We start from the raw sequence: 20,146 nt of genomic DNA, 5'->3' as shown, positions 1-20,146 counted from the left end.
GTAGCATACTATGCATAGCATGATGCCTTTTTAACTCATACATGATCCATCGTGGATAATTGCACCCAAAAAGGTAATACACACATAGTCTGTTTACTAGATAAATGAAAAAGGATATACACACATAATTATAATAACAGCCTTCGTTCATCAGAAGCGAACCTCCTCTCTATCCCCACACGAACCAAGCTCCGAACCTGGGGGGACAGAGCCTTCTCCATCGCTGCCCCCACCCTCTGGAACTCCCTTCCACAACACATCAGAGACTGCACCGACCCCCCCCACTTTCAAAACACTGACCAAAACACACCTCTTCAGACTGGCTTTTAATTTGTGAATTATGCTGTGTTGCTGTTTTAATATTTATTTATTTTGTATTTCTATTCTTTATTCTATTTTATCATGTTTTATCAAACCCCTGTAAAGCGTCTTTGAGCACCTGGAAAAGCACTTGAAATCAAATGTATTATTATTATTATTATAATTAGCATAGGGTAAAACCGGAGAGGGTCAGTAACTCTTTCACAATATGTGGATGTGTAAAGCCTTTGTATTGTTGCTGCATCCTAAATCTTTATTCCTTCTCTTCTCTGCTCACCATACGAGTCCTCAAAAACACGACAAGAGGAGACAAATAAAAAACCGAGTGAAGATGTGAGGCGGGTGGCAGGATTTTGTTTTTATTTTCTGCAGCATCCTCAAAAATGCAGCTTTATTGAAACATCAGTGACGATGCTCATGTGCAACCTAGTAATGTTTATTGAATAATACCCCAAATATTACCCGCAGAATGTTTGAGGAATTTGCATGAACTAAACTAATCGCCTGACAAAAGCTTTTGTCATTTACCAGCATAATCATCAATGCCCAGGTTCTAGAGGAATGAATGAGGTAATGGCAGCCTGGGAATCGCTGATGTCAGACTACATAATGAGATGTGTAATACTGTCATCTGCCAAAAGGGGGCAGTAATGTCCTTTTCTAAATTACAACACACATTTACAAGGACGGACTTAGAACAATAACTGAGCAAAGAAATACCAAGCCACCACTGAGTAGTAAACCATCCACCTTTACATGCTGATAACACTGGTTTTACTTTAAGCTTGAGGGAGAGCAAAAAAAACAAAAAGAACTGTGATTGTTTAATTTTGCTTTTTAACTCACCGGGAGAACAGGATATAGCATGGAAAGGACTTTGTCAATGAACACTTAATGTTTGTGCCTGCTTTCATGTCCTAGTTGTTAAAAAGACATAATTCCTGTGTTCAAATACATTTTTTCAGTCAAAGTTAAAAGATTAAAGAGTAGGCACAGCTAGTTAAAAAGAAACACTTGAGGTGCAAAGAACATTGACTTTCGCATCCTTATCTTCATCTGTGTGCCCCCCCCTACCTCCTGTCCCCCCTCCATCAGGACCACACAGCCACTGTCACCACCAGAACACACTGGAGTGGAGCTGATGCTCATGTAGAAGAGGTTTTATGTTTTACAAAACCTGACTGGACATCTGCTGGCAAAGAGGAGGATCATACTGTGTCACTCGGTGTTAGTGCGTGATGGAGAGGATGAGGAGAGGATACTCTCAGGATGAGAGCCTGAGAGTACATCCCAAGGAAACTAAATGGCTTGAAGAGAAGACGCAGGACGAAAAAGGATCCTGATGTCATGCTGCAGTTTCAGACTGTAGATACCAAACCATGTGACACAGCTCCACTGCAGTCATCTGTTGTTGAGGTGCTTCTTTATGCACATGCACATGCGAGCACACATGGAGATCCTGCAGCAGATTACAAATATGTTCTTATCCCCGCAATAAGGATCTAATAAAAATCTATTTCCCAGCGGGGAATACAATTATTCATTACCAGCTAGATAATGAAGCCTGAAATGATGTCGACCTGTGATAGATAACTTCCAGATGAGTGGCTTTCTGTCTATATGGCATATTTCTCTCGTGGATTCTGAGATGCGACATCTGTCAGGGAACAATTCGTCTCATTTCCTGGTAGGCTACATTCTGTGATGTTTTACAGTCTGAGATTTGATGAAATTGCTGTTCAGTATTTACTATAAATTCCATCTCCATCCTTGTTTTTGGACTGTGATGCCAGAAGAGCAGCACATCTATGAAAAGACTCCACATGTATTATAATCCCCCTGAGGATATGTTCTAGCTAGAATATAAAACAAGGCCCCATCTTTCGTTACTCCCATCAGTCTGTACTGTACAGAAGTATGAATGAGACATTGGTCACACTGCTTCGCTTAGTTTAGCTCCTCATATACAACATTAAACTGAAGGAATGAGTAGTAGCTGCAGGAGCTTAAGCTATACTGCCGTCTATATTAAAAGCATATATGCACAATCAGTCTTATCCAATTGGACGCTATCACATAATCACAGATTTGAGGTTAAAAGGGCATTTCATCTGTTGCCAATTACGTACAGTATACATCATAAAGGGATTTAACTTTCATATGCCATTTATAAATAGATATGGTAAAAGGACCACAACTCCACAGCCTAGCTAGCACGGCATAGCTTTCAGCCACATGCTAACAGCAGCATGCTAGCTCAGGATGTCAATGTTAACGTGTTGATGTTTAACAATTGTCATGTTAGCAATAGTCACCTCTTACTTTAGCATGTTAGCATTAAACACTTAACACCAAGTACAGTTGAGGTTGAAGGGGTATTTAATCAGTTTAGCAGATGTTTTGTCATAAATTGAATTATATTTGGAAAAATGAAACTAGAAAAATGTCAGATATCTCACCAGATAAGTGGCAAAATGTATACGTAATGGTGGCTATAAAGAAAAAAACGGTAAGCTACAGATTTAAACTAGATTTAAACAACAGCTGGATGTATACTAAACTTGTATAATTACTTCTTTTTCATTTTTGTATTCTCCTCTTCCAACTTTAAAGAGTTTAGTTTTTTTAATCCTTGCTGACAGGAGTGGTGGCAACATATGTTTCCACAGCCTGTGCAGCAGTGATGTAGCGTGGCACCATGGTACCACCCTACATCACCAGCAGGCTGTGGTCACATTACGAGGGACCACACCTGACCACACCTAGCTGGGATGTTGGGTGTGTAGCTTTCAGCCAACAGAGGCCAGGGCAGCTGTGTTTCTCATCTTTCCAAAATCTAGCCTCGAGTTTCTTTTCAATTATAATTGTTTTCTATGGATGGTCGTAGAGCAGACTGCAAATTAAGAATGTTGCCCCTTAATATGGAACAGAAAGCACAAAGTACATGATGTTGGATTACTATAAAGTTAACTCAAAAACAAATACTTATGCTGATGTTTGTATTGGATTAGACTTAATGTTCAGGTAAGTAAACTGGACTTCAAATGACCAACTGGGAAACTACACTGCCCATCAAGCTTCTGTGATAACCCTCCTCATTGATCCTATGATAAAAAGAGATAACATAAAGGGAGGGATAACAGCTAGATTAAGGATTTACAGCATTCCTACTGTGTGGGAGTGAATGTGAATTTATTTGAAGGGATAAAGCAAGACTGGCTACTAAAATGCTGCAACACAAAGGCATTTATATAACCTGCACATTCAAATTCTGTCATTAACTTTGACTCCATTAAAAGCACTCATTTTTGAATCAGTAAAAAAGAATAGCATTAATAATGCTGATCTCAACAGATGTGTTATTTAAACGCTGAATAAAAGGTTTAACACACTCGCTGAATGCCTGCAGAGACTTCTATTTTCTCATTTAATCAATGTTCATTGTTTTTATCTTTGGTTGCAGACACATATTCCAGTTAATGATCATTCCTACATCAGGAATCTGATGCATTTAAAAAAAATGTGCTTACACTGCTGCTTTGCTCTGCAACTGGGGGAAAATACAAGCTGTCTCAGCGCATCAGATGACATTTTCACAATATTGAACAGCCAGTAGGAGAAATGTGACTTTCTCTGTTCTCATAATAGCTGACCGGAGCATCAGCAGCACGTGGAAGCGAGGCGATGTGAGGCAGAGCGGGCTGACAGCACAGAACGCAGATTAAATATTGACCATCTCCTGGAGGAGCCTTCTGAGAGCGTGTGCGCGAGTAATGGCATGAATTTACAAAAGATACATGTTTATTTTTAGACCGCACGCTTGAAGGGGCTTCTCTGCGCTGCGCCTGTGTGTTTTCTGTGTGTGCGTAAAACAATGTGTGTATAAGGGGACTAGTTTGTGTCATGAAAGACAGACAGAGCACCAAAATACACACACAAACAGTCACATCAGGAGCACATGTCTCCCACAGGCAAACAGAGCAGAGCGAAGGGGGAAATTGAGATTTAGGCAGCGCCGTCATTTGCATTTTAATCAAGAAGCTTCTGTTTGTCCCCTCCCCTCGTCTCATTGGCCTCTCGGGGCCTCCGGGGGACACTTGTGCTGCAATGCTACTGCATTCCTCCACTGAACAGACCACAGGTTTCTCACTAGTGTGAACACATGGAGTGACACTTCAGTGCTCCCTGAACACAATTTCAGGTCGGATCATCAATGAGCACTGTGGCCTTTTCCCTATTCTTAACATCTATCTGAATGTTTTTGTCTTAATCGACTTGACGCAATTCAATCACGATCATGTTGCAAAAGTGCTCCCCACGCACTCAAACCGTCAGTGTTGTTTTAACTGAGACAACAATAGAACAACCCCATGCTAATGTTTATAGACTTATTGTTCCTTCGACATTTATGAGTGTTTTAAGTTGCAACGTATACAAAGTATTAAGTGTTTTGCGGTGTCTGTATCTGCTCTCTGCCTACTGTCTCTTTTTTATTAATTTTGCCATGTTGCGGATGCTTCTGGGCGACGATCTTAATGAAAATGCAGGTAACTGGTGCCAGATCTCAAGTGCCCATCCAAGATATAGCCACGGAAATGTCCGATACTTCAACGAAAAAACGTTACAGAGGCAAAGCTTTCTACAAAATGAAAGTGAATCAGGTGAATTGAAAGTAACAATCATTCATTGTGTAAAAACGACTGATTCAATTATATCAATGTCATTTATCCTGCGCTCATCAAATTTGTTTTGGCATCACGTGAATAAAGGATAATGAGGGTATCTCCTTTACTAAGTTAAACAATCAACCCGATCAAAGGCCTGAGTTTCCTTTTGGACATCTGAAGGCTCAGAAAAAGGACTGTAATGATGTTAATGTGCACAGACATCGTGGAGGGGTCAGAGAACAGAATCAGTAGAGCGGCAATTTAGGAGGGTGAGGGTGTAATGAATCCTATAACTCAAATAACTTGATCATTTTATGTAAAACGCATATAAAAGCAGCTTTAAAACACATCCTCTCTACTAAAAGTGGAGTCTAAGCATCGTCCTGCTCATTGAATAACTGTTTCTAAACTTTACAGTTAATGGGAATCGACAAAGAAAGATATACGTTGCAGCTCAGGTGATGAAATGTGGATAAAAACCTCAGGCATTTTACTGTATATACGCCAAGGTAAGATATAATGAGTCCCATTGATTTCCATGTGCAGCTTTCATGTATCCACAATAAATATTTGATGGCTGGTGTGGAGGTCTAGGTGGACTCGGGGTGGAACTGGGGCCTGCGGGGACATATAGGAGGGTAAGTGTGTGTGTCCGGGTGTGTGTGCGTGTTCAAAGGCACACAAGAGAAAGAGAGCGAGTGAATGGAACAGAGAGTGTGTTTGTGTGTGGAAAGGGTGCAGTAATGACCCCCCTGTGAGCAGAGGGAGGAGCCCGCACGGACCCTTTTTTTGCTCGTTCTCTCCCACCCTTCATTTATGAATAATTAACTTGGAATCTGCCAGTCAGAGCGGACCGGTGGCTCATTACAAGGCATTATGTACGGCAGTGTCACGCAAGCTATAAATCAACGGGTGTCTATTCATGTGCGTCAAGTCATCTCCGGGGATGACAGACTGTGGGGGGTGGGTTGTGTGTGTGTGTGTGTGTTTGTGTTAGGGGAGATGGGAAGCCACAAGAGAGACACCGAGCAAACAGAGAATCAGCCTCAGCCAGGCAACCCTGTATGACCATATAAGGGCATGGGCTCTGCTTTAGGCTGCAGATTGGCGGCTCATGTTCACTCAATTGGCAGCAATTTCATGGTCATTTTGGAGGCGGGGTTATGACATCACCATGCTCAACATCAGAGCAGGAAAGAGTTAAAATGATGAAAAAAATTAACTGCTAACACCTCTCTGTGGAGGAAATGGGATTGAGTCTTATTTCAGTGAATGTTGTTAGTCAAATGTAAAGGGACAGTCTGTATGAATCAAATTCTGATTTACTATTATTTGCTCTAGTTCAGTTAGATATACTGTAAAATGACAACCTTAAAAGACACAACACAAAAAGATGTTCCAACCCATAACCACCCAGTAAGAAAAATCCAAGTAATATATAATTCTTCGTATCAACTAATTGAAAAAGAGCATGCTGATTAAAAGGTGCCAGAAAGAGGATGTCGTGATGTTTTGTAAATCTTTCACCTCTCCCTTCTTGACAGTCATGGACTGGCGTCGGGGCGTCGACTCCTCGTTGATGCTGGACAGGAAGTTCTGGGAGATCCGCAGGGCGTCCTGCAGCAGCGGGTGGTCCGGGTGGCTGGTGGGCGTGTGTTTGAGCAGATCCTGGAGAACAGTGGGGAAGGACAAATATTGACTTTGTGCAGGTTAAAGATCACATATTCAGTATGCACAGTACGTATTACTGTATACGCTGCTCTGTTCTTTTCCTTTTCAGCCCTAATGATTCATAAACAGTGCAGTCACCCTGTCTAAATGAAACCCCTGCTGAAAACAGTACGGTAAAGTGATATTACTTTTTCATCTATACAATAAACGAAGACCTAAATATCAATTATTTGCTACATATCTAATAGAATTGACCTTTACAAATGTATTAACAGGATTTCTTTATAGAGACTTCGGTGTGCATTGATGGAGAAAATGTTTTATCGGTTGTGACAAAGATATAAAAAATAAACTACATGTTATATTCTTACAATAATGAAGTTATGTTGTAGGGAACAAAGGCCACTACTACATATCATAGATACAGATGTGTGATGAAACAGTATTAAGATGCATTGCTCTTACTTACATGAAGTACCAAAGTGCTGCGAGTCACTCTGTCCACGGGTTTATAAAGCAGCGCTGTGCATGAGAATACAAATACAAAAGACTGAGTTGTTACTGTCATTTTCTATTATTAAGTATTTTAATAAGCAATTTTTAGATAAACAATTAATAAAACACAGGATGTGACTGACCTTCTAGAGAGTTCTTGGCCGTCTGGTCCTTAGAGTCCTTCGGGCTCCTCACCTTCAGGTTCTGTTTGGAGACACAGGTTTTAAAAAAGATGTTAACTATGTCTCCGCCATATGAAAACATAGTGAGGTTAGCATCCCTGCTCTAGCACTGAGGTCATCCACTTGCAAATTAATTATGCCATCCTCAGCAGATTTCACCCACCAGCATATTGCTCAGATGGCTCAGAGTCATGCGTCATTACGCAGGCCATTAACAACCCTCCATGATGAATTCCCCACCCTGCATGCAGACACCAGCTCAACGCTAACTGGTAGACCTCATAAAACATTGGACGAAGACTGATGGTGTCCCGGAGACTACTGGATTTTTTTTTTAAATAATGTATACGGAAAAGAGGTGTACATTTGTTTTAATATATATACTGTAGTTTGAATAAGCCCCCCACAATGAGCAGCTTAGTGGTGAAAATAATGTTTTAAACGCTGCATCTTAAACTATTTTTGTAGCTGCTGGACAAATAGAAACATCCCCAAATGTATGAATAGAGCTGTAATGGTGTTTGAACTCTTACAATTGAATATGACACTGCTGGGAATGTAGATTAGTTCAAAACCAGGGTCAATTTTGTTCCAAAACTACATTAGAGGCATGAGAATAAGTGTTTCCAAATCTAGTTTGTGGTTGATAAAATAAATTGTTCTGAGCCCTCGAAAGCTGTTGGCAACTTGTGTTCGGGGAAAAGATAAATGACCAGATTTGTTACGCTGTCAAGGCTCATCCCCACTCTGTGTAGGTGATACTCGGATCAGATTCTGAGAGAGAAAAAGACCAAGCAACCATCCTCTGCATTTCCCCTGATTTAATTTATACACACTGAATAATAACACACAAATAATTGCGTCTGGTTGCATTTGTATACAAATATTTAGCAGAACATGCAAATGTGAGTGCAGAGAAATGCTGACAGATGAGTAGGGGTATAATGAGAGCCTTTTGCAAGTAGAGTGCATTAGAGGTAAAATTGCAAAGCAGCACTTTCTATAAAAACACCTCTCAACTTTTCCTTTAACTAGAAACACATTTATCACTTTGCTGTTAGTCAGTTATACTGTATGTTCTTTGTCATTTTTGTATGACTAGGTGACACTGCTTTTCTCTAAGATGTGGTCCAGCTGCAGCACGATGGTTATAGTTTAGATTTTTTTATTAAAATAAGTATACAGCTACACAAGACCAACTGTTTTATGGTGACATAAAAGTAACTGTATTAGAAACACTAGCTTTACTATGCCAACAAGTTGATATCCAGTATCACAACAAGCTAAATTATATTACACGATCACATTTTATTATATCTAACAAATGACATGTAGTGACATGTAATATTAAGCTAAATGCACTGTAGTAGCAATTTGGATTAAACAAATGTGCATATAAACTGAAATGTGTGCACAAAAGGATGCAATAGACAGGAATTATGGGACACACTTTTTTGTGTGTAATGTGATGGTGAAAATCACTCCTGTGATGAATGCTCAACTTAACATTCACTAACTTTCATCTAAATTAGATACAGCTCTGCTCCAAACATCATAAAAAGAACAAGCAATTGGATAATTTGCTGGTATGTAGGGGGTTAAGAGTCTGACTGACCGATTTTACACGGTTGTAAAATGATCCCATAACTGTGAGATCACAGCTTCGACTCCTGCAACAGCTTTGAGGTTGAAGCTAGAACAGTAACTTTTCCCCCCATTTCTTATCCCCACATCTACGAAGGTATAGCCTTCAAAAAATATTTATGTTTCGGTTTTTCCCTTTCTTCTTCTTACCTCAGAGATTTCAGCAAACTGTGTGTTGGCCTGGCAGCACTTCTCCGCCGTCTCCACAGCCAGCTCGTAGTTGTCCACAAACGCTCGGTAAACTCCAAGCTGGCTGGCCTGATGGAGGGAGAGACACAGAGGAGGGATGTTTTAAATAACATTATTAAACATATTCAAAGTAAAAGAGATGTTTGTCAGGGAATGTCATTTGTATAGAGATTGGTCTGCCTGCACTTAATGTTTCAAATTCAAATACAAATAACAGTGACAGTAAACCCTGTGTGAGCTTCTATAAATAGCAGCATTGCCTAGTGTCAGACTGAGCTGTTCATTGTAAAGACAGTAAGTTAAGTAAGTTAGTAAATAACAGAAGTAAGTTATTTACTTTCTACAGGGTAAAAGTAATGTGAATTATTTGTGTTACTTCTGGATTATCCAAATAACAAAAAAGGAAAAGGAAAATGCTGAAACTTTGGCTTTATTTTGTGCGTAAAGAAGAAATGGGAAGGAACATCACAGAACGGTTATTAACACTTAGAGGATGATTTGATTACTTTCCAGTTTATCAGGATTATGCTTTTTTTTCAAGAGGCATACCTGTGTGAGTAGACTGCTTATAGCGAATGTGCAAAACGCTTCAAATTTCTGATCCAGCAAACAGAGCCAAAGGGAAATTGGCATCTAGGTTAATTTAATATATATGGGTACTACTAATGCTCACGTTTGAAATCTGGAAACACTAATGATGATGATCCCAGCTGGAACTTGATTTCCTTCAGATTAGTTGGCTTGTTAGAAAAACAAGACACATATTTGCATTGGACAATATGAAGAACACCTTAACATACTCAGGGTGACTTTAAGAATGCTACATTGAGGCAGTGTGACGTACACTCACAGAAATGAATCATGGTAGAGTTTATTTTTAAGCATTTAAATCTATTTTATTTTATTTAAATACTCATATTTTTTAAATTTATGTATTGAAATTAATTATAATCTGTATAATTCCTGTCAATTCTAAAATATATTGAATGTAATTACTTAGAGGTTAAACAATAGCTAATCCGTGTATCTGAGATTAAAACCATTCAGCTGCTTTTGAGACAGGACTTGCAGACAATCAAACGAAACAAACAGCAAAGGAGAGACGTAGATCACGGTCCCAAGTGAACAACAGCACGTTACCACGGAGCACCTCACAGCCGGGCCCGTTGCCCTGGAAACCGGCGAGACTTACACTGTGCCGAGGTGAGTAATTAATGGTTGGTGTAACGGAGGCTATGAAAGCACGTTTAGGAAACTGGATGGCTGAATAAAACTCCACCAAACGCTGCCTGCCAGCGCTGCGATCCATCTCCACGGCGAACAAAAGCACAATCAATTCTCCTGAACAAAAACCAGCGGTGGAGAGAGTACAGTGGAGATGGGCTCTGTGTGTAATGTCGATAGGCCTGTACGCACACACACACAGACTTCTCAAAATAATACGAAATCTTTCCTGAGTGTATGGAACATGAATTATGTATTACCTTTAGAGCTCTTTATGAAATTGTATTGTCATATTTTAGCCCCATAAGAGCTGGGTGGATTTTAAGTAATTCGGGCAGATTAATTTGTCCTTTAGAGAGGCAAGGTTTTAAGGTAAATCTAGGTTTATAACAACTTGGGTCGTCAAGTACGTCATACTTGTAGTACTTAGCATCAGTTCTATCTGTTATGGAAGTAGACAAGGTGAGAAATGAGCGGTCTGGATGTCAGAAAGCTTATAAACAAGCCAACAGATACGACAGATTATCCAAACCACTTTATTTGGAGGTTGAACCAAAAGTGAGTTTTTAGTACACTTAACTGTACAGTCTAGTCTGTTAACTATGATGGATGCATTTAATTGCCATTAAGTGTAAAAGGCTTAACATACAGTATTTTTCTCAGTTTTCTTATCATGGAGGTCAGTGTACCAACCTGTCTAAATTTCTGCCTGTTATTACTGTACTTGTTATGTTTCTGGCTTGTTCTATCCATTTTGGCAGAAACAACAAGCTTGTTTTTCATGAAATTTGGCCAAGGATGAACCTAATACATTTCTGATTCTAAACATGGGGCAATGTATAATAGTTTTTCGCTTTCTTTAACATTGGAAGATAGGGAATCTGAGCTGCATCCATGTTGTTATGGAATTACCTGAAGAAATTGTTCCCGACTTTCCTTGAAATTTCGATGAACACTCCCTCAAGTACGACAACGACTTCGTAAACCACCATCAAGTATGAAGAATGTTACTAGATACTGATGGGAAAACAAGACCCACGTTGCAACAAATTAGACTAAGTTAGCTTTTTTTGTTGATTTTAATTGTTGCCTTGTGGGAAGCACTTTATAATTTGATTAGAAGTGGTCTACAACTAAAGGACTTTAACACATACCCATGGTTATTCTTGTCTCGAACTGACCTCATTCATCCCTGTTTAGGCATGACCTTCGGAAAATGCCCTGATCTTCGCTGTCATGGATAGGTAGGTGTGAGATTCAATTCTGCCAGGAATGTGAAGTCACAAGATTTCTTAACATTGTTGACACTTGTGATGCTGTTGCAGGCATCAGTGTGTATGTGGTGTGTGTTAGATCTTTACAGAAGCCCAGAAAATAGAAAACCCCAGAAAACATATGTGCCTGAAGTAGTACTTTACCAAATGCATGTCATCATTTGTGTTTTTTATACACTCAATCCTGAATTTCAGGCGGCAAACTGGCTCCATAATGGATATAAAGTGCTTTTTACATTTACATCTTTATAGAAGCCCAGAAAATAGAAAGCACAGGAAACATACATGACTGAAAGTGGTACCTTACCAAATGTTTGTCATAATTTGTGTTTTCTATACACTCATTCCTGAATTTCAGGCAGCAAACTAGCTCCATAATGTATATACAGTGCTTTTTACATTTATTCGCACACTAGAACTTGAGTAAATAAGGAGGAAGGCGAGGAAAAAAAGCAATTTTCACAATCCTGCAATCCTGTGTCCTGCCCTGGGCCACACAATCTGTAGCGCAGTGGAGGCCATTCAGAGCGTGACAGTTTGACTGTGGAGAGAACAGAAAGCCCGGATGTCTGCCAGCCACATCCACAGAGTCGCACAACACCGCGAAGGCTTACTGCGTGTGCGTCTGCAGCTCCAGTATCATGGCAGAAAGTGGCTTTGGGTGATGAAAGAAAATGCTTGGGTGTTTGGATTTCTCAGTCCGGGATTTGTCCTGTGTGAGAGTATGTGTGTAATCCACAGCGGAAAACAACATTAAGAAAACAGCCTCATGACAGACTACGGCCATTATAGGAGAAGGCTGGATTTAGCCATTTTAAAAAGGGAGTTTTACCAGACTGGGATATTTTGTGACAGGGAAAAAAAAGGCTGTTTAGTCTACAATGACATACAGTGGGGCAAAAAAGTATTTAGTCAGCCACCAATTGTGCAAGTTCTCCCACTTAAAAAGATGAGAGAGGCCTGTACATGTCATCCTAGGTATAACTCAACTATGAGAGAGAAAATGAGAAGAAAAAAAATCCAGAAAATCACACTGTCTGATTTTTAAAGAATGTATTTGCAAATTATGGTGGAAAATAAGTATTTGGTCAATAACAAAAGTTCATCTCAATACTTTGTTATATACCCTTTGTTGGCAATGACAGAGGTCAAACGTTTTCTGTAAGTCTTCACAAGGTTTTCACACACTGTTGCTGGTATTTTGGCCCATTCCTCCATGCAGATCTCCTCTAGAGCAGTGATGTTTTGGGGCTGTCGCTGGGCAACACAGACTTTCAACTCCCTCCAAAGATTTTCTATGGGGTTGAGATCTGGAGACTGGCTAGGCCACTCCAGGACCTTGAAATGCTTCTTACGGAGCCACTCCTTCGTTGCCCGGGCGGTGTGTTTGGGATAATTGTCATGCTGAAAGACCCAGCCACGTTTCATCTTCAATGCCCTTGCTGATGGAAGGAGGTTGTCACTCAAAATCTCACGATACATGGCCCCATTCATTCTTTCCTTTACACGGATCAGTCGTCCTGGTCCCTTTGCAGAAAAACAGCCCCAAAGCATGATGTTTCCACCCCCATGTTTCACAGTAGGTATGGTGTTCTTTGGATGCAACTCAGCATTCTTTCTCCTCCAAACACGTCTAGTTGAGTTTTTACCAAAAGTTCTATTTTGGTTTCATCTGACCATATGACATTCTCCCAATCCTCTTCTGGATCATCTAAATGCTCTCTAGCAAACTTCAGACGGGCCTGGACATGTACTGGCTTAAGCAGGGGGACACGTCTGGCACTGCAGGATTTGAGTCCCTGGCGGCGTAGTGTGTTACTGATGGTAGCCTTTGTTACTTTGGTCCCAGCTCTCTGCAGGTCATTGACTAGGTCCCCCCGTGTGGTTCTGGGATTTTTGCTCACCGTTCTTGTGATCATTTTGACCCCACGGGGTGAGATCTTGCGTGGAGCCCCAGATCGAGGGAGATTATCAGTGGTCTTGTATGTCTTCCATTTTCTAATAATTGCTCCCACAGTTGATTTCTTCACACCAAGCTGCTTACCTATTGCAGATTCAGTCTTCCCAGCCTGGTGCAGGTCTACCATTTTGTTTCTGGTGTCCTTTGACAGCTCTTTGGTCTTGGCCATAGTGGAGTTTGGAGTGTGACTGTTTGAAGTTGTGAACAAGTGTCTTTTATACTGATAACGAGTTCAAACAGGTGCCATTAATACAGTTAACGAGTGGAGGACAGAGGAGGCTCTTAAAGAAGAAGTTACAGGTCTGTGAGAGCCAGACATCTTGTTTGTTTGTAGGTGACCAAATACTTATTTTACAGAGGAATTTTCCAATTAATTCATTGAAAATCCTACAATGTGATTTCCTGGATTCTTTCCCCCCATTCTGTCTCTCATAGTTGAAGTGTACCTAGGATGAAAATTACAGGCCTCTCTCATCTTTTTAAGTGGGAGAACTTGCACAATTGGTGGCTGACTAAATACTTTTTTGCCCCACTGTACACTATATGAATAGACAGAAATAGAAAAGGTTAAGCCCTTTCTTTCGTGGCTACAGTTATGATGGCAGCTCTGTGAGGCTGTATAGTGATGCTGTGTGCTAACATCCACATGCTAATATGCTTGCAATGACAATGATAAGATGCTGATGTTAAGTAGGGATACTGTTTACCCGGTTCATCTACATTTAGCGTATTAGCATGCTAAGATGTGCTGAGGCCAAACATTTGGTGCTGACCTGTCTAGTATATGTTAAGACATTTCACAGGATAAAATGTGATCTATGTAATCTAATCATTGTCGAGATAATTCAGTAGATTCAGTCAAAATTGTGGACAAACAAATAAACTGACATTTCCAGCCATAAAGCAACGCCACTAGCATTGCTAAAACAATTTTGGTAGATGGCTGTGATTAGATTTGATAAGCAACCAGGGGGGAATCAAGCATGTTTGGAGACTAGTTGTCATTTAGTCAATTAAATGTTGTACAATGGTATAGACCAAAGAAACCTATTAAACGTATTAATTCAACAGAGCGAAGAACATTTTATGGGTTGGTTTAGCCCAATGAAGGATCATTCTTCTATAAATAAAACAAATCAGGGTTTTCTTGGTCCTCCATCTCTGAAGAGCAACATCCAAAGCCAGTTTATCGGTTTGCCTGTCTGTCCTCATGATGTATAACCTTCACTTTTTCCACTTTGTATGAAGTGTGATGGCATGAAAAGCAGAAGTGTGATTTCAGGTCTTCAAACACTTCTTTCTGACACTCATGCTCATAACCTGTCAGCGACGCTTTGCCTCTTCCTCTTTTCTCCCCGTCTCCCGCCATCCTTGTTCTGATGTTTTATGATCCCTAAGCCCGTCTGCTCTCCCCTCAGATATTAGAGTCATGGTGAGACAGCTCTATTGGAGTAGCAGCAGCCAAGAATCTAATCTCCTCCGACTCTCATCCTCCCGTCCCTCGCCTGTATCACCTCCTCTACTCTCATCTAATCTCTTCCTCCCTCTCCACCTCCCAACTGTCATGTAGCATTTCTCCTTTTTCCCCATTTCTGTGGACTAAGCATCTTCTCCTGCTGACTTCCATTAACTAATGTCTGGAGAGAGGCAGGAGATGGAGCAGAAACCGTGTGAGTGTCTGCGTGGGAACACTGTACAATCACTCTGCTTAATATTCATGTTTTAGCCATGACCAGAAGTTTTAACCATGACATCACTTCTTCGGGGGGAGTTTTGTCAAATTAAATATTTTTAAAGTAGGAAATAAATCTAGAGGAGCTTTTAAAGAAAATATTTAATTTGAGTCTGCCTCCTTGGTGAGAGAGATAGATGAAATCCTAATATTGTAGCAATGCTCAAGTTGAGTCTACTGAGTTAGTGAATTTGTGTGCGTGTAGTGTGTGTGTGTGTGTGTGTGTGTGTGTGTGTGTGTGTGTGTGTGTGTGTGTGTGTGTGTGTGTGTGTGTTTATATGTGTGTGTGTGTGAGAGAGAGGGGTTCCTATTTATAGCAGCTTCTTCGAGACACAAAGCACACATTACAGTGATGGCCTCAGCTGCCTGGGGTAGAAGGGAGGCATTGTGAAACACGGCTGCACCTCCCTCTGTGTGTGCATGTGTGTGTGTGTGTGTGTGTGTGTGTGTGTGTGTGTGTGTGTGTGTGTGTGTGTGTGTTTGTGTGTGTGTGTGTGAGAGAGAGAGTTCAAGCATAAGTTTGAGAAAGAGAGAGGGAAAGAGAGAGGGAAAGAGAGAGAAACACTAGAGGGAGAGGAGCCGTATCTTGAATTAACAAATGGTTCATTGTGGGTTAATTGACCCATTGTGAAAATGCTTAAACAGACTCAGTTTAGGCCTTGACATCCTCGGCAGAAACTACTGGAGGGAAAACAGAGAGTAAGCAAGTGGCTATTGAGGAGGAAACAGGAAGAAAGGAGGATTTAGATCCAATTTTTTTTAACATAAAATGATAAAAAAAAGAGCATCAGTATGAAATCAAATCTACATTTCTAGTATTGTATTATGCTAACCAGAAAACAACACTACTGTGAATAATGTCACAGAAGCACATTGGTGTCATGACCACAGGTATCTTCAAATACACTTTCTTGAGTGCCCAATGTCGTCCCTTCCATTAAGAGCAAGGTCACATCTGCCATCATGGGTACAGAAGTCTTGGATTTATCTTTCTTTTTGCTCACCAGTTTCTGGAAGAGGTCCCCCACTCTCTGGTGGTGGCTCCACTGCTGGACGCGGGGCAGAAGTCCGTCGTAGAACTCCCGGTGGATCTCGTAGAGCTCAGGCACTTTGAAGAAGATGGTTTCTATCTGAGCCACGGTGAGCACAGGCTGCGACGTCGTAGCTGCTGCCTTCAGAGGCTTCATCGGCTGCGAGGAAGTAAACGATAAAGATGACAAAGTGGCATTTGCAGGGTCTTTGTGTGAGCTAACATTAATGCATTCATTTGTCAACTTTAAGACTTTCTTTTTTTACTTGTGCAATGGTTCTAGCTGGTCAGATTAACAACTGAAATGGATTTCTTATAGTAAACTGTTTAATATTTACACATCCGGAAGACCCCGAGAAAATAAGGATTCATTTAGTAGTTTCGGGCCACTTAATTCGAGTAACATTTTCTTTTTTCTGCCGGCTATTCCTCAAATCGATTAGTGTGTTTTTTCAGGCCAGCCAGCAAAAAAGAAACCATCTTGTTACTTTGAACCATTTACATTTTGCAGATGCATCTAAAAGGCACTAAATCAAATTAAGTGTGAAGAGTCTATAATTAAATCCCATACTTACAGCTCAATTTACCGAATCAATCGGCCTACTACTAATTACATTGTACCGTACATTATGGCTATACGTAGTGAGTGTGTGTATGTGGGTGTGTATGTTTGTGTGTTCTCACCAGTAGCAGTGCCTCCAGGTGACTGAGGTATGTTTCCTCGGTGGCCAAGATCCCAGACAGAACCCACTTCCTCATCTCCAAACCCTTTTCCAGGTCACATTCATTCTGTAACACAAACAGACACAATACAGATAAAAAACTATTAAGATGTACTCTCTTCCAATCTTTTTCTCAACTATTTGCACACTGAATGGCACAGAACTTTCATATTTTGTGTCTGATGCATGAACAAAATCCAAGCTTCATTTCAGTCCTTACATGAGCTGCAATTTCCCTTGTTTTCAAATCTGGAATTGAGTGATTCCTAGTTTTTAGCTTCCTGGTAACTTCTTCAGGTTTGCCGTTTGTGAGCGCCAAAGTCTAGGAAATCAAACGGCAACATTGGCACCTCTAAGAAATCCTCCCCGGTTACCTCCCTCATCCCCTTCAGCCCAGTCAAAGCTCACGGAGGAGCACTGACATGAAAGAAAACAGAGAGACAGAGAGATTCCTCAGGCTGTCCTCTTTAAACACAAACTCTGAAATAACTCAAACCGGCAGGGTCTCCCATGGGAGCAAGGTCGGCGTTTAAATATGTGTGTGTGAGGGAATGTGCAAGTGCAGAGGGCGCACACACACAACACACACGTGGAAACTTCCCGTCCCTCAGGCTATGAGGAGGAAAAAAGTGAGGAAAGACAGAGCAAGCGTGAGAGAAAATGTAAAAAAGAAAGGAAAAAGGGAATAGGAGATGGAGAAGGAGATCAAGGCAAAAATAAGAGGAAAGAGGGAGAAGACAAAATATCTGACATGATGAAGGGGGAGACAAAGATGGAGGATACATTAAGTAGAAAAGAGCAGACATAATGAAGACCAGAGGAAGAGAGAGGGCAGCAGAAGGCAGGATTCCCATTTCTCTGCCTCTCTGGTTCGGAGTGAAGAAGGAAGCAAGAGAGAAGGTAGCTAGACGGAGAAAAAGAAGGAGAGTAAAGAGGATTTATGAAAGACGTGTTAGTGTTGTGAGAGGAGGCAATGATTGGCCATGGGAAGCAGAAACTAATTAAAAGAGAAATATACTGGAGCCATAGTTTATATGTAGGAAAGCTCGATCTTGATATGCTTCTTCTCATTCAAATTCCTAGGATTCTTAGCCAGTGTAAACAAAGCCATAAGATTTCTGAACAAAGAACAACTTTCCATAAAGCATCTGTAATGCCTGCCTCTCAGTGTTTACACATTCTGCGAGTCTTATAGACTTTACACCCTAATGCTGCTGTGTATGTTTACTGTACACAGAGATCATATGGGTTCTACATGTGAGAGATGCCAAAGGAAGGTCAAGAGTGAGAGCACGAGATGGGAAAATTAATGTGAGATAAACTGGTTCAGAAATGGATTTATAGCCAGATCTGAAATGAGGATTCAAGTTAGTTTGAGATGGATCCGATCCTTTGTTTTACATAGGGGTTATTTCTTATGAATTGATGTATTTGTCTGTCTATAAAATGTCAGAAAGAGTGGACATGCCCATCACAATCTCCTCACACTCAAGAAGGTGACTTAAAGTTGCCTGTGTGTAAAACTAACAGACTAAAAGCCGAATATTAAAGTGACAACATCAGAGAAAAGCAGCATATTCGTGCATTAGTGTTAAACAATCATTTCTATAATTGGCTCCTTAGTTACTGTCTGCACATATCTACAGGGCAGGTATTGTATAAATATGTATGCTCAAATAATGAACAGTATTCCTGTTGCTGCATTTCAGCATACACTTTACTGTACTCGAATGTCTGTGGGTGTACAGTTTTATTTAAATGAAGGGGTAAATAGACCTGAAGCCTGTTTCCATGGCCACTGCCTATGCAAGAATAAAAATAACACAACATTTACATGTTACTGTACTGCGTGTGGTTACAGTTCTACTTACAACCAATAAACCTTTAGCTTTAAACAAATCACGTGTGTTCAGAGTTTTGCATTACTTTAAAGCTTTAAATAAAGAAAATATGATTTACTTTTTGGCTGCAACTAAAGCTAAGAAGAGTGCACTGGCCACAACATACTGGTAGAAGATCTCCAGCATCTTACTGCACACGTGGAAGGATCTCAGCTTCCTCAGAAAATAGAGTCTGCTGTGTACAAGAAGGGGATGAGCAGACTCTATTTTCTGAGGAAGCTGAGATCCTTCAACGTGTGCTGGGGGGGCAGCATCAGAGCCGGTGACATCAGCAGGATCAATAAACTGATCAGGAAAGCTGGGTCTGTCATCGGCATCAAGCTGGACCCCTTTGAAGCTGTGGTGGAGAGGAGGACACTGAACAGGCTGAACAACCCCACCCATCCTCTCCACCTGCAGCTGGACAGTCAACGAAGCTCCTTCTCCAACAGACCGATACAGGAACACATTCCTGCCCACTGCAATAACACTGTACAATAAATCACGTTATACATTTTACTCTGTTCAATATTTAATATTAATATTCCATATGTCATATATTTATGTATATATATATATATTTGTATATACAGTATAATATCTGGTCAAATTCAACATGTATATTTTCAATTTTTTTTATTTTCTTGTTTATTTCTAGTTTTGTTTTATTGTAAAATGCCTTTTATACTGCTGCAACACGAAAAAAATCCCAAATTGGTATCAACAAAGTACCATCTTATCTTATCTTATTTGCATTATATATTAATCTGCCAAATATTTTCTCAATTAATTGAATATTTGGTGGTCTAAAAAATGGTTGTTACATTTCTTAAAATCACACATTCTGTCTTCTATGTTCATTTTTGTCCAACCAAGAATCAATAAAGCACAACAAAATGCAAACAATTCTCACAAAAAAAGGTATATAACAAGGGAATTGTTTTGGTTAGGATTGTTTTTCTGTCTCTTTTCTGTCAAATAACTAATCCATGAATCCTTGGAGCCCTTCTTTGTTTATTGTTAAGGTTAACAGCAAACAGGCATAGACTTCAAGTAGAACGGGACAGTATTTAAAGTAAAAGGCACATCATCCTCCTCATTATCTTACCGTTTTATTATATTTTCTGGCTAACACTTCCACAGTCTCTTGTTCTT

General features: G+C 40.3%; 1 protein-coding gene across 1 annotated transcript in view; it reads right to left on the bottom strand.

Annotated features, from left to right (window-relative positions):
• The window catches only part of bcr (BCR activator of RhoGEF and GTPase), an 85,944-nt gene that overhangs the window by 15,843 nt on the left and 49,955 nt on the right, over positions 1 to 20,146 (bottom strand). The window contains exons 3-8 of the mRNA XM_034198111.1: positions 17,074 to 17,178; positions 16,364 to 16,549; positions 9,131 to 9,238; positions 7,298 to 7,358; positions 7,129 to 7,181; positions 6,516 to 6,656 (exon numbers count right to left, since the gene is read on the bottom strand). Of these exons, the coding sequence (XP_034054002.1) occupies positions 6,516 to 6,656; positions 7,129 to 7,181; positions 7,298 to 7,358; positions 9,131 to 9,238; positions 16,364 to 16,549; positions 17,074 to 17,178 (654 nt within the window). The remainder of the gene's footprint in view (positions 1 to 6,515; positions 6,657 to 7,128; positions 7,182 to 7,297; positions 7,359 to 9,130; positions 9,239 to 16,363; positions 16,550 to 17,073; positions 17,179 to 20,146) is intronic.

Source organism: Gymnodraco acuticeps, unplaced genomic scaffold (genome assembly GCF_902827175.1).
Source record: "Gymnodraco acuticeps unplaced genomic scaffold, fGymAcu1.1, whole genome shotgun sequence".
Classification (NCBI taxonomy): Eukaryota; Metazoa; Chordata; class Actinopteri; order Perciformes; family Bathydraconidae; genus Gymnodraco; species Gymnodraco acuticeps.
Note: the sequence above shows the minus strand (reverse complement) of the source record. Positions and strands in the feature narration are given on the sequence as shown.